This window comes from Argentina anserina, chromosome 6 (genome assembly GCF_933775445.1).
Source record: "Argentina anserina chromosome 6, drPotAnse1.1, whole genome shotgun sequence".
Classification (NCBI taxonomy): domain Eukaryota; kingdom Viridiplantae; phylum Streptophyta; class Magnoliopsida; order Rosales; family Rosaceae; genus Argentina; species Argentina anserina.
In genome coordinates, this window is record NC_065877.1 from 31,152,253 (window position 1) to 31,166,792 (window position 14,540).

The 14,540-nt window shown below is 38.1% G+C and overlaps 2 protein-coding genes across 2 annotated transcripts; one reads left to right on the forward strand and one right to left on the reverse strand.

The window, feature by feature from the left end:
* Positions 1 to 1,829: 1,829 nt before the first annotated feature.
* Positions 1,830 to 2,926, reverse strand: LOC126800344 (major latex allergen Hev b 5). The gene is made up of 2 exons (XM_050527698.1): positions 2,765 to 2,926; positions 1,830 to 2,653 (listed from the first exon to the last, which is right to left on the reverse strand). The coding sequence occupies exons 1-2, from the start codon at positions 2,777 to 2,779 to the stop codon at positions 2,096 to 2,098; spliced, it is 573 nt and encodes a 190-aa protein (XP_050383655.1). The 5' UTR covers positions 2,780 to 2,926; the 3' UTR covers positions 1,830 to 2,095.
* Positions 2,927 to 10,084: 7,158 nt separating this feature from the next.
* LOC126800343 (rho GDP-dissociation inhibitor 1-like) lies at positions 10,085 to 12,966 on the forward strand. Its single transcript, XM_050527697.1, has 5 exons — positions 10,085 to 10,670; positions 10,782 to 10,848; positions 11,962 to 12,180; positions 12,299 to 12,423; positions 12,590 to 12,966. The coding sequence occupies exons 1-5, from the start codon at positions 10,473 to 10,475 to the stop codon at positions 12,665 to 12,667; spliced, it is 687 nt and encodes a 228-aa protein (XP_050383654.1). The 5' UTR covers positions 10,085 to 10,472; the 3' UTR covers positions 12,668 to 12,966.
* Positions 12,967 to 14,540: the final 1,574 nt, after the last annotated feature.

Here is a 14,540-nt window from a genome sequence, read left to right on the forward strand (position 1 = left end):
CTTGCGACGAGTGTACCTTCATTGTTGGTGCACTAGAACTAACAGAGGAAATTAGGCATGATGGAGCGGGTTAGACTAATTTTTCAAGTGGGTCGAGCATGTCCACAAGGAGAGACGATGAACCGGTAGGAGAGAGACGACGTGTCTGGAAAACAAACTCAATTAGAGAGGAACCACGTCGGTGCTAGTCTAGAGCGGGTCAGACAAATATGGAAAAAAGCCAAATGACGTAGAAAGTAAACAACGACGGTGACAAACTGGATTTGCAGATGCGCCGACCTCAGAATTCGAGATGCGGCGGCGGTAATACCAGCGCTGATAAAGCTGGAGAACTATGCCGGACTGAGTATGAAGACGCCAGACTGACTATGACGAAGGAGATGCGGCGTCGGACGGATGGACTTATTGGGTGTCAAAAGCGAACACTGGGCCCCAAAAATAAAAAAACCAAAATTAAAAAACTTATCTTGAAGTGATGAAGCTGAGGAAGGCGATGTCGATGAAACTAAGAGGAATCGAAACCCTAATACTGAGTTGCATCCCATTAATAGATTGCATCGGAAAAACGTAAGAGACAAAATCATTTCGAATCTTTGCTCTGATATCAAGTCAAATAAGACGTAATTTGAGAATGAATTTTCTGATATCTATTCAACTCACATTGGAGGATACATTTAGAGAATATATTATACTACAACCTTACGTACCATCATATAGTATATATATAAGTACTAACTACATGATATACATCCCTAAATTACATGACTCACTGTTTGGGCCTAAAATAATACTCCGATATTATCTAGATTCTTTAGGCTCGTGGACCGGTTATTTGGGAAAAATCTATCATAGAACAAGATTACATTCCTTATTGGAATAGATTGCGGGGATTAATGCTGTATAGAATCTGAGTTGAATAAGGAAGGTGAATCCAAATCAACTAGGAGGTTCTCAAGACTTGATCTGCAAGAAATAACAATCTGTGTTCTCTATATAAAGGGGTCGAATGTGCGAAATAAGACACACAACGTCAAACAAACTATCACGCAACCGCATAGTCAAGTCTCCTCACGGAACAAAAGTCCAATTAGCTTCGGCAACCAAGTCTCCTATCGGAGCGGAGCTACCCAGATGTACGCCTCGCGCTGCATGTAGCAACAAGTCCGATTAACTTCGACAACTAGAGTCAAGTCCATCGAGTCGCTAGCCTAGCTTCTAGCAAACACAAAAGTCTACACTAGTCAGCAATTCCCTACAGAAGAAGAGTCTCGCTATCAACGACACATTATAACCTCTGTTTTTCCCCAAGCGGTCTAAAGTAAGATCGGCCTTCTACTTGAGGTGGAGTGAAAGGTACCTAGCAACTCCGGTTGTGTATAGGTCATTCGAATTTCAGCGGTTTATCAGCAACTGCGGAACAATCATTTGAGAAGAAGACAATACGTGAGCACAATCATCATCAACAAAGCAAGAGTTGTACCTAACTCAAAGGTACTGGCACGTCAAGCAACAACAGAGAACAAAGGTTAGAACCATCTAGGGTTCAAAACCGGGGCTTGCTGATTGTTCTATGAGTAGATCTTTTTCCCAGCTCGAATACTCACGCTGACATATACTTACATTTATGCATGCCAAATCTTGTTTACACTTCTCTATTACTAGTGGTAAGTGTCTATAATGACCAAGTTTCACAGAGATTTTCCAAGTAACTACTAGAAGTTCCTTCATCATGCATGTGCTACAACATGATGGACTTCGCTTGAAAGGAATGCGAAAGAGATAAGTTAATGAAATAACCTGATCGAACGTAGACTAGATCAAAAGGCAAATGACACAACGATCGATCTCTTATTGATTACTCAGATGCAACATTACATGATAGTCTTCTATGAAACACATTTAACATACATTCATTATAACTTGAAACCAAACCGCAAACATGCATGTTCGCAAAGCTAAGCATACACAGGTAGGTTCCCCATCCTTTTAACCTAGTTACCTTTTATTAAGTACTCTTGGACTGCTTCATTCTCCTGGACAGTAATAAACGTACACAACACCACTGTGAATCATCACATCGCGAGCTTCATCATCGTTACTCAGCTTTCTCTACTGGGACTTCAGTATCAACTTTCTCCTCCGGAGCAATTGGCTTATCTTCCTCAATAGTTGCAGGCTTTGCTTCTTCCTTGACTACTGCGATCTCTTCCTTGGGCTCCTCATCAGCTGCGGATTCCGGTTCTGCTTCCGGTGCTGGCGCCACCGGAGGAATAATCTCAACATCATCACCAGTACTATTCTTTTTAGTCTCCTCCGCAGCTACATCCGACTCTGCTGGCGCCGGCTCTACCTTATCAGCCTCATCAAGAGCAGTTTCGTCTTCAGAAGTCTTCTCAACTTCCTCCGGAGCCACCTCCTTTGTCTCAACTTCAACTGGAGTTTCAGCTTCAGAAACTGCAGCTGGCTCGTCGGAAGCTACCTCAATAGCTGTCTCCGTCTCCGCCTTCACAGGCTCCGGTACTACTTCAGCTGGTTCTGATACTGTAACTACATCTTCAGTAGTAGCAGCAGTGATAGTCTCTTGATCTTTAACTGTTTCCTCATGATGGTGAGTTGTGTTCTCCGCAGCGAAAGCTGTCTGTGCCGATTGAACCTGCACGTACATTAATTTTTACTAAACGGACCCCAAGACAAGATAAAAATACTTACATACAAAAACTACAAAATAGTATAGAAGGAAAAGGGAGGCTGATCGATTAATTACCTCAACAGCGGCCATGGAATTACTAGAGGAAAACTGAAATAGCACTAGGAAGAGAAAATGGAGAGCTTTGAGTAGGAAAGCTATGAGAGAATGAAAACGGTTTGGAATGAAGGAATGTTCGACGGGATGATTTAAATAGAGGTGAGAGTACAAGGGGTTGTGAGGGTGATCAGTGATGAGGGAGCTCGAGGAATCTTGGGATTTGACACCTCCTCAATCCTCATCGGATCACACTGCTTAATTGGCAAGTTCAGTTGGTAATAATGCTGACAGACTAAAGTTTGGCTATTGTTTTAAACTAGTAATATCTTTGAATATAGAATGGTGGCTGTAATTATCGTCGATCGAATTGGGGATGGCCAAAGAATGGAGGCCTAGGTCATATCTATTCTTTCTTAATTTCTTTCAGCTAAGCCATCGATCATTGTCATCATTTTCCTTTTGGTTTTGTGCTCCGATCCCCCTGTGTTATGTGCAGTCGGAATTTAGGGAAACCTATCCATCATATTCACTCATGCAGTCATGCAACCATCTTCATATATTAATTAGCGCTCGTTGGATATTTCACTTCCACGCTTACTAAGGAATATGTATCCTAGCCACTCTCGCATCCAATTTCTCTTCTTTTTTTCATCATATATTTTTTTATGTTTGAGTATACGTACATCTCATCGATAGTGGCATACTTACTATACAACACTGACAAGTAACCAGATGCATCTTTATAGGCATGAGAGGCCGGTGCTAGATGCACCCTAATTGCCAATGGCTCTAATTTTCTTCTCGGAAAAGGTTAAAATTCTGATGTGGATCACCATCAACATTCGATTTGATATTGGCATACTTTCCATCACGATCACTTCACTTTGTTTGCCCCCTCTATGCCAAGTATGACCAAATGCCAGTGGACCCTAACTGGACCTGCATGCATTGATTCTTGACACCCACTGTCCTCTAGCTAGGCAGGTTTCCTTGGCTTAATTGGAAAACCGTCATGCATGTCATGATAGATTGATAGGATCTGTTAGTGTTACAAGCGTAACATATAGGTGCCTTCTAGTGCCCCTCCTCAAATCATGTGTTACATACGCAGTACGTAATCACTTCAAATAGCGTTGCTGTTTGTAAACGGTGATGTTTCGATCATTTTGGAACCTACTCAAAGAATATATCAATTGCATGCCAAAACGGCAACTTGGTAAGTGATAATAAAACGACCTAGAAATGTTGGTGAATATGTAAATACATGAAGATTAACATAAATTTTAATCAACTTCACTTCAGACACAAGTTACTGTGAGGTGAAGCGTAGTTACTACTCCGGCCTTCAGAGGTTTTCTCTCTCCTACACATTCTCTGCAGCTAGAATATCAGCTACTGGCACAGATTTCCAATAACAAATCTACCCCATGATCTCAATTGTACTGGAAACTTCGTACGCTAGCAGGCAATCGAGTATCGATCATGGCTTGGGTTTGCTGTAAAGATCGACTTGCGAGCATGATTGCTTCTACCACTACGTGCCGTCTCGGTCAGATATTTCAGAGTTTCCGATCCCAAAGGCAAATTATGCTTAATAAAAAGCTGGCACACCGCATTGGGCGACTTTTTTAGGGTTTCATCTATTAGGGTTTGGGCGGTGAGGTGGGTCACCAAGTAAAATCCGAGGAGATCCACGGCAGCTCTGCAGCATAATTCCTCCAACCAGATGTTGACACGTGACGTCTGAAAAATATCAACCACGTGGTGTGATGATGGTTTTCAGTCAGCATTGGATTTGGATCGATGTGATTTGGTTTGATTTAGTGAGGAATCATGGATGGGTTGACAGGCTAAGGAGACTAAAGGTGTTTTCATGATCAAATGTCCTTGTTTACGGAATTACTGGTGAAGATGATCTTTCATTATCGATTAACTGAAGGTTAATATGTAGCTAGGACGCATTGATGTTTGATTTAAGACATTAGCTGAGACCTGAGGCTAAAATAATGTGCATTGATTTTTAACAAACTAGGTACACTGCATTCACTAGCATGGAGCATATATGTTTACTATTCACAGTTTTTTGTAATGTTAAATTTTGCACACCTAATCCGTTTTTACATATTATATTTTTACACAAGTCCAGGAAAATGCTCTTACATTTCAGTTATTACAAGGAATATATTTGTACATTTTCACACAGAGAGTTGATGTAATAATATGACAGAAAATGTGTAAGATGTAACTATAGATAGAGAAAATGGATATCAGTTAATCAGTTTGTCCACACTGAGGAAGAGAAACGGGTAGCAAACAGTTATGATGAATTTAAACTTTAGTCTTTCTTATTTATAGAATGAAGAAGGGCAGCATCAATAGTAACATATGAGTAGCATGGATATACGGGACAAGTGTATTTATATATAAATTATATGACTCGTTGTTGCAACATGCAGAGGGATTATTAGTGGAAGCAAATTTGTCGACTACCTAAATTTGAACACCCCATGCACACCTCCTATATTCATGACATGTGTCATCTGATTTAACTAGCTTAACCATGGTAAAATAATATATTGTAATAAAATTTAAATCTTAAGAGAAAAACTTAATTAAACTAAACTATTTTTTTAGATAATCAATACTTTTGATTTGTTTGAGAACATGAAGGACTTTTCATATTCACATAAGCTCTTAACTTGGGGTTTTAGCTCTTTGGCTTTCTCTTATAAAGAAGGTATGAAACTCTATCTTCAATTTTGATTTATCTATGTTTTCTTTTCTTCTTCCTTTTTTGTTTTCACGTTGAGGAATTCAATTACCTCAAACTCGCATTTGGTATGGTTTTGTATTTCAAGGTAAGCAAATTCGGAAGCTGATTAATTTGGTTGCATCGCTAGGTGCCCATGGCTTAATGAGGTTTTAATTGCATAATTTTTCCATTGGCGTCAGAATTTAGGTGCCTTTTGTCTGCTGACTTGCTAAGTTTTTTTTGTGTTTATTATAATTTACTTTGTATTGTGAAAAAGAATATAAGTATGGAGACATTTTTTAGGAGACTCTATGCCAAGTAAAAGGGTAAACTCCATGTTGTTTCACAAGTCAAATTTTGTAGTACGGATTGTCATGGTCTTGGTGTTGATCATTCAAGATAATTAAAGAAGTCTTGGTTACAGGTGAAGTGAGAGTTTTGTTAGACATGGAAAAAAAATTGCAAGGTGTGGTCATTAAGAATTTGTTAAAGTGAAGTTGAAAAGAAATTAGAATTTATTAATGTGATAAATAGTAGAGAAATTAATTAATGTGATTTGGAAGAATTTGTTAACGTGAAAATGAAAGAAATTAGAATTTAGATATAAATATATAGTGATAACTATGGTTAAAAACTAGTTAAATCAGAAGATACATGTCGTGGATTTAGGAAGATAGGCATTTGGTGAGCAAAATGTTGGTGGTCGGTAAACGTACTTTCTTGGTTCCGATTATACTTGATCAGTCTCTATCCAGAGTGAAGTTTCACTCTGAAATTACAGAGTGAAGTTCCAATTTTGGCACACTTTTCGGTCAAATTTTTTCACCATAAGCGATTCAATATTTAGGTATGCTATTCAAGATCATCTCTACAAAATTTCATCTAATTCGGACATCGTTAATGTATTGAAATTAGATTAAATCAATGAATGAATTAAAATTGTTCAACGTGAACCGTTCGTGTAAATCTCAATTTTGAAAACTCAAACCATTGTCAAATTGGATGAAACTTTGTAGAGATGATCTTGAATAACATACCTAAATATTGAATCACTTATGGTGAAAAAATTTAACCGAAAAGTGTGCCAAAATTGGAATTTCACTCTGAAATTTCAGAGTGAAGCTTCACTCTGGATAGAGACTGTATACTTGATTATACGATTGTTTACAATTAAGACTATTTTCATGAATCACGGCCATGAGTCATCGAAGAAGCTGTTGCGGTATCATAATGAAATAGTGTATGCAATTGCCCGAGCATAAGCTCAAATTAAACACCTACACATTGGTAGGCCCATAAGCCTCTCCAGAGTCCCGACTGAACTATTGGACTCCTCTGGCCAGTAGACCAATTGGTGGTTTTCATTTTGGGCTCCATTCGATGTTTCTTTCTTTTGAACGATGATGTCCAAACTCACAATTCACTAATTGAAGAACCATAATCCATGCCTCCATGGCTGCCCTGCTTTACAAGATCATAAACACAACGCTACTTCCTAATTTGCCTACTTATCTTTAAGCAAAACTTGTATTGTAATGTCGATCGGAGCATAGGGCATTTTCTTCTGTTCAGACAAAATGTCGTAAATCTACATATTAGTTATCAATAATTGCACGATTAATTGCTCATACGATTATAATCAACAACTACAAAATCAAAATTCATCGAAAACAGAGTAGGGGACAAAACTTTGTACCCGAGTAGGTGATCTCAGCTTTTCAGTTGTTGTATATCTAATGAAGTACGGAAACAAGACCTCGTCATGGAAGGGATAGGGCGATTGTGTTCTTCTGAGGTTGTTTTAAAAATAGTTTGTTGTCAGCGTTTTAGGCTAGCGATTCTTCACCAATTACATTTGTGCCATAGCTACCATAGCTGTAATTTGAACCCTCTATAGATGTCAGATTTGTCTGTCTCGAGAAGCCTGTAGCGTTCAGGCAACAAATCAGTTTATCAAATTAACGTCTTCATAACATCGTTTATCTAGAGAGACTAAAGTTCAACATATGCTTGTGTTGTGGAAAGGACGGTTTCCGGTAGTTTGGTCGACCCCGTAGGCATGGCAAAAGAAATGGCTTATACATATTCTAGCTAGGGTTGCTCTTGAGCTTTAAAAGAGGGTGCCTTGCCATGGAAAATTCTAGGGTGTGTTGCTGTATGAAATACAGCAGCTGCATCCATCACACAATCACACTATCATTCCACGTACATCATAATCTTCCATCTCTATCCACCTTCAGATCTTGCTGTATGTTACAACAGATGTACCCCCTTGCCACCCCTATTTGAGACTTAAGAAAGTCTATGTTTAGTTTGTACCACAATTGCGTGCTTCCGACATGTGAGATATAGATGTGTTATGTTGTTAATGCAAGAAAAGTTTAGTTTGTATTAGATTTACTATGTGTGTTGATCAATTTTCAAGAGTTGCGTTACTTTGATGGTGCTTATAGTCTCTAGCCAATTTGTTTCATAATAACATTGATTAGGGGTGTCACTTCCGAACTGAAAAACCAAGAACCGAGACTAAAAACCCGAGTCGAACCTGAAAAAAAATTGAATTAACAAAAAAACCAAACAAAAAATAACCGAGAAAACCAAAAAAAATTCAATTCAATTTTCAGTTCAGTGGTCCAACCGAACTAAATCGGCTAAACCAAACTGAAATAAGGGAAACAACATCGTTTTGTGTAATACACATAAACCTAAAGCCTTAGAGGCTCAGACTACACGCACTCTCGGTCTCTCCACTCCCTCGCAGTCATCATCTCCTCGATCCCTCAGACCTCAACCGAACTCGACGTTGAGTGAGCTCTATTCCCCGACACCGGTGAGGCCCATTACTCGATACTGCCGAACTCCACTGTCCCTGGCGCCGCAAAGCTTCCCTTCCTGGGATCTACTACCCGATGTTGGCGAGGTCCACTCCTTAACGCCACCGATCTCCACTCCTTGAGCTCTTCTCCCTGACGCCACATCATTTCTCTGCACCTAGTCTCCCTGACGCTAACGAGGTCCACTCCTTGACACTGCCGATCTCCACTCCTAAAAAAAACACTCGCAAAGTCGCAACCGTCTCTGTAAATCAGCAATCTCTTGCTATTCGTAGATTCATTCTATCTTTAATTTCTAGTTTTAACTTGCATATTAGAGAATGTACAGTGTTGTTAGCTTATAGGATTCATACTATTGCATTCTTGCCAATCCTTGCATTCTTGTCTACAATTCTGAATTCACGCAGTCATATTCTATATGGATTGTTCATTGTTGTTTGTAATTTATTGATTTGAAAGTTGAAACTTATGATAGTTGCTGCAAGTTTTCTAATTGCTATGTTTTTTATAGTAGATATTAGATTTTGTTATGGTTATGCTTCCATTATTCCATATAATTAGTTTGTTTCAGATTAAGTTGTGAGCTTGATTCATAGTTGGTGATGATTATGAATTCATGCTTGTTTAGTAAAATAGTAAGGTCTGAGGGTAATTAGTTTGTTTATGTTTGAATGGTTGCTGAATCATTTTTGTATATCAAGAGAAAAGCCAAATTTGAATCAGTTAATGATGAAATAGAATTTGCAAAACTATTTATCTGTTACTGTGGTAGTTTGTTTGGTTTGTTAATGATGAAACATAACCATAACATTGTCACTGTATTGCTGCTATGAAACAGAAGCTTTGTTTGTTAAATATAAACTTTATAGCTTGGTTCTTGTTAACTTTGTTCAATTTATTAATTTCCTATGATGAAGAGAAAAACAACAACCCCTAAGACCAAGAGTACCGTTACAAAAAAAAGGGGAAAACAAAAGCGCAAGTGCATCCATACAACAAGGAAGGAGACTCATTTTTTATGAAAAATTAATGTCTATTTGGTGAACTCAATTTACTGGACTATGAATTTATTTGTTTTATGATATATGAATTTATGAATTGTGTAATTTAATTGAAATTTCACTTTGGGACTTTGAAATTATGATGTTTTGTATTGTTAGAAGTTAGAAATAATTTTTTAGGGTCAAATAGAGATATAGAACCTCAAATCCTACAATTTGTCACATTCAATTTAGTTCAGGCTTTTTTTATTTAAGAAAAAAATCAAAAAATTGAACCAAATTGGTTAGTTCAATCTTCAGTTTTCGATTTACCCCAAAACCAAACGGTTCGGACCAAATTCCACCCCTAACATTGATACCGTTGGGCATAAAATTTGGTTTTTCGGGTTTATTTTTTAGACTATAAATAATTTTATCAGAAATTCAACTTTGAGTGCTCTATAGTCGGACCATTGTCCAAACTCGAAAGGGCAAGCAAATACCGGCAACGATTTTTTGTTGTTTATGGGTCAGAGTAAAGACTCTGAACCCTATTCTTTTATTACAGAAAGGATTTGGCGGTAAGGACCTAACAGAGTTATTATTCACACTATTCACTCACCACTCCCAAAAGGCCAAATCTTTAAGAACCTCGTGACAGTCTGATACACTTGAATGGTGTTTGTGCGTGAATGGCAGCGCATTGGCCATTAGTGACCTACACGTTCTCTGCCCTCACTTGCATTTCGGATCACCACAAGACCCCCTCTCTCTCAGCTCAATAATCCAACCCTCTCCACCTCTCTCCCTCTCCCTCTCGCCCTTTTGAGAATTTCAACAACCACCCACCACACAAAAAGCCAAGGAGACAAAATCCCAATTCTCCCTTTTGCCTTATTCCCACTTCTCCTTTTTTGCTTCAGGCCTCTGAATTCTTGTGTTTTCTGAAACCAACAGCAAATTCTTTCACTTTCTGTCGTTCTGTGCCTCATTCCCTAACTGGGTTCCTCTCATTTTTGCTTGGTTCATAAAGCAAGAAGCTTTGATTATGGTTTTTCTGTAATGGGGTTCTTTGTTTCTTGTGGAAAGTGGTCATAGCCTAGTTGGTATTTTTTTGTTTTGTTCTTGGGGCTAGTAGTCACTTTTTGAGTTCTGAGGACATGGGTGGAGGGGAGAAGAGTGACAAAGAAAAAGTGGAGGATCAAGAAGATACTGATAATGAAGCAGTTCAGGGAATTTCCAGACAGATGAGTGAGACTTCTGTTTCTGCAGCTGAGGATGATGATGATGAAGAAAACAGCAATAAAATTCAGCTGGGTCCTCAATGCACTCTCAAAGAACAAATTGAGAAGGATAAGGTGTGTGTTTTACCCTTCAAATTTTTTTTTATTTTCATTGATTTTAAATTATCAATGTGTGGTTGACTTTGTGTTTTGCTACTCTGGTGGTGGTTGACTTTTTTGTATCAGGATGATGAGAGCTTGAGGAGGTGGAAAGAACAGCTTCTTGGGGCTGTGGATTTTGAGAGTGTTGGAGGTATCAAAGTCTTACACTCTTACTAGAATTGCATTTCAAATATCTGAAGTTGATGTCTGTTATCTGTTTAACTTTGATTTTCTAGTGTTAATGATTGCCGTGGTTCTGCAAATAATTGAAGTGTAACTTTTTTGTGAGCCTGTTTTCTTCAATGTCTTGTCTTTTTCTTGCTTTCATAATGAATTCTTATCTTAAGAATAGTTGCATCTTAATAATTGATCATTATGGAGACTCAATGTTTTCTTGCTATGCTTGTTCGTAAAGAAACTATAATGCAAGAATCGTACGTGTTTTAAATTTGATTTTTCAAATTCCACATCAATTGTCATGTTGTTATATAGAGCGATAGAAAAACTCATCTTAGACGCTGTTGGAACAGGTATGTAAACTTCATTTTCATGAAGCTCTTTGATGTAATTATGCAATGCAATTGTATTATGTTTGACCAGCCTATAATGTGCAAATATATATGTGCGAAATTTGGAATAATAATGATTATGTGAATCACTTTTCTTATAAATCATACTTGGATCAGAACCTTTCATCACCCTTGTCTCAGAATTTAACCCCATGTCCCGTCATTTTATGTTGCTGTTTTGGAATGGTTAAAGTTGAATTCCGACCCCCAGTCCAAAAAGGAACTCTGTATGTAGAATTGTAGACTAATTTCTGCAGTTCTTTATTAGAATTTTATGATTGCTCACGGATTTTTCATTTCACTGGAATGTTCAAAGCTTCCAAACACTAGTTTCCTCCAATCTTAGATAGACAGAAAAAGAACAACCTATATTTTCCCCCTCCTGCGTTCAGCTTACTAATACAGTTCGTCATCTTTATCAAATATATTAATTAAAATCACTTCATTAATTTTATTATAAGCTTGTACATATATGGAAATCCAATGCTCTTTCTCTAATTTCATAATAATATACAAGGCTTAGTAAAAAGGTACAGTTCGGCTTTCTGCAATCTAAGGCTCTTTCTCTAATATCTTTAACTCTGAAGATAATGAATTTTAATGTAAAATATTTGCTATCGATCTGCTTCCTCTTTTGTTTGAATCATTTTATTTTTTGCCTTCTTGCTTATACCACTTCTTTTCTTTTACTACAGAAACTCTTGACCCAGAAGTAAAGATTATTAGCCTCTCAATCCTCACTCCTGATAGACCTGACATTGTTCTTGATGTTCCGGAAAATGGAAAACCCAAAGGCTTATGGTTTACTTTGAAGGAAGGCAGTCGTCACAACTTGAAATTCTCCTTCCAAGTTAGCAACAACATTGTCTCTGGCCTCAAGTACATCAACACTGTCTGGAAAACCGGAGTCAAGGGTATAAATGTGCATCTTAATCATTTTCAAAGTTATAAATGTGCATCTTAATCATTTTCAAAGTTACATTGAAACATCATGTACTTAAGTTGGTCCATTCACACGGCTTTTAATTTCAGTGGACAGCACAAAAGAGATGATTGGAACCTTCAGTCCGCAGCCAGAGCCATACACACATGTGATGCCAGAAGAGGTCACACCTTCCGGTATGTTTGCCAGAGGATCATATTCTGCAAGATCAAAGGTAAAACTGGACCATTAAATACTTACAGTAATCTTACTAAAGTGCAGTATTTATCATTGGTTTAGTAGTAAAAATTGCTTTCTACTGATTGAAGTACGACTTAACTGTAGTGTAGTCATTACTCCCAAGTCTCATTCTGCTCTCTCTTGTGATCTGTTTTTTGTAGTTTCTCGATGATGATAACAAGTGCTACTTGGAAATCAATTACAGTTTTGATATCCGAAAGGAATGGGCTACACTCTAGCATATCTCTTTCATCCAGCTGATGTTCTTACTCCGTAATTACTTTTAAGATTTTTCCCGTTAATGATGTCCAGTACTATTCACTTCCATGGTTATGTGAAGTTAATTACTAGGTATATTTTGTCTGCGTGTGGTTAGTTTTCATAATAGTGGGCAAGGAAAAAGAGATGTTTTTGTGAGGAGATTCTTTGGTTACTACCTGTAATAAAAGTTCCGCTTAGATTGTATTTCTGATGCCAGCATTTGTATGGTCTTTGTTTTACTATCTGGTAACATCATGTTTACAGTACACTTCTTTGGATTCTTAAGGCAAAGCTCACTTAGACAGACAGACATGCTTTTGCTTTATTTCTTAAATTGTATATGGGTCTTTTCCCAACTAAAATCATTGATAATAATCATAGCATTGGGCCATCATGAATGCCATGTGGATCACAGCTCATTAACCCAGTTGGGGACAATTTAAGCTAATCTTAATCAACAACTTTAAGAAGCCATTGTTGCCTTGTTGCATTGAGTTGGCGAATGCCTGAATGGTGAAGGATGCTTGTAGATCACACTTGAGTATGAGTCTATAAATATTGAGTTAAGAATCCCAGGTTGAAGATGAGCTATCACTTTCTAGTATGGCAAGAGCAGGGGATTGAATTGTTCAAAGTGATACATTCTCAGTTGAAAGTACCCTTCTTAAATGTGGAAGATGGTGTATAAGGTTCAAAGATCAACAACTACATATGAAAGGAACTGACAAGTCTAATTTTGTATTAGAATCACCTTGATTGAGCTCTCTTAGCTGCTTTTTCTGCACCTGATAATAACCCACCAACCTCTCACCTCATGACCAATATTATACACACAGCTTTGTCATTTGCAACTTTGATATTTTGGACTGATTATTGCACTTTTACTTATGAACGATCCAAAGAATCTATCAACTTTCTCCTTAGAGCAGGGATAATGCAGGCTTGACATTTAGTTTTTTTTTTTTTAAAGAATGACGATAAAATATATTAAACTAAAATTGAAAATACATGGGTAGATGCAACAACATCCTAAAACATAATAAAATGGGCAAGCATTTGCAAGAATGAAAACAGTAAAGAAAAAATCAGACATATCAGAACGTCTGACACTGATAATAACCAGAGGCCTTGATGTCCACGACATCATTGTACTGCATAAGGCAAAGCAGTATAAGGTTTGATAGAAATCGTAACCAGAACTGTAACCGAGGTACGCTATATAAAATGTAAAAGGATAGTGAGATACGACCCAAGAGAAACGAAAGCGACCAAGGGTATTGAAATCCCCCTATGACGTTAGCAATCGTCCTCTCAAGAACAAGAACCAAGAGCATGGGTCGCCAACCCAACCTCCTGGATCCCAAATTCGAACCCAAAAGTGAACATGCCTTGTAATCAAAGCCCAATCCACCCCAACCAGATTTGGAGAAGCCCAAACCCATGAATTGCAATCCCAACCTTCTTTGGACACCCTTCGCTACCCAGTATGCCTCTTCTGCCGACAAGGCACCGACCACCACCGCGGTAGTCTTGATACCACATCCATCAAATCGCCGCAGCAACCTCTGTTATCATTATGGTCGTCGACGGGATCAACCAGGATCTAAGCACCTAAAGGACCTAATGTCCTTACACCACCACACCGCCGATCCTCCTACTTATATTGGAGGGAGACCAAATTGTCACCACCACTAGCAACCCGATCCAGCATCAGTAACACCGCTTTGATCCCCTTATGAGAATCCAACCGCAAGCCTGAACAAACCACGCCACCACCAGATGGTGCTCTCCAGCGCCACAAAACAATCACCAATGCCTATAGAAGTGTACCTGGATCCATCCGACATCCAA

Bases quoted from the DNA above. Each gene is read 5' to 3' on its own strand.
- LOC126800343 (XM_050527697.1), top strand. From the start codon at position 10,473: ATGGGTGGAGGGGAGAAGAGTGACAAAGAAAAAGTGGAGGATCAAGAA. The intron at 10,671-10,781 runs GTGTGTGTTTTA...TTTTTGTATCAG, and splicing joins AACAAATTGAGAAGGATAAG to GATGATGAGAGCTTGAGGAG. The intron at 12,424-12,589 runs GTAAAACTGGAC...TGTTTTTTGTAG, and splicing joins CATATTCTGCAAGATCAAAG to TTTCTCGATGATGATAACAA.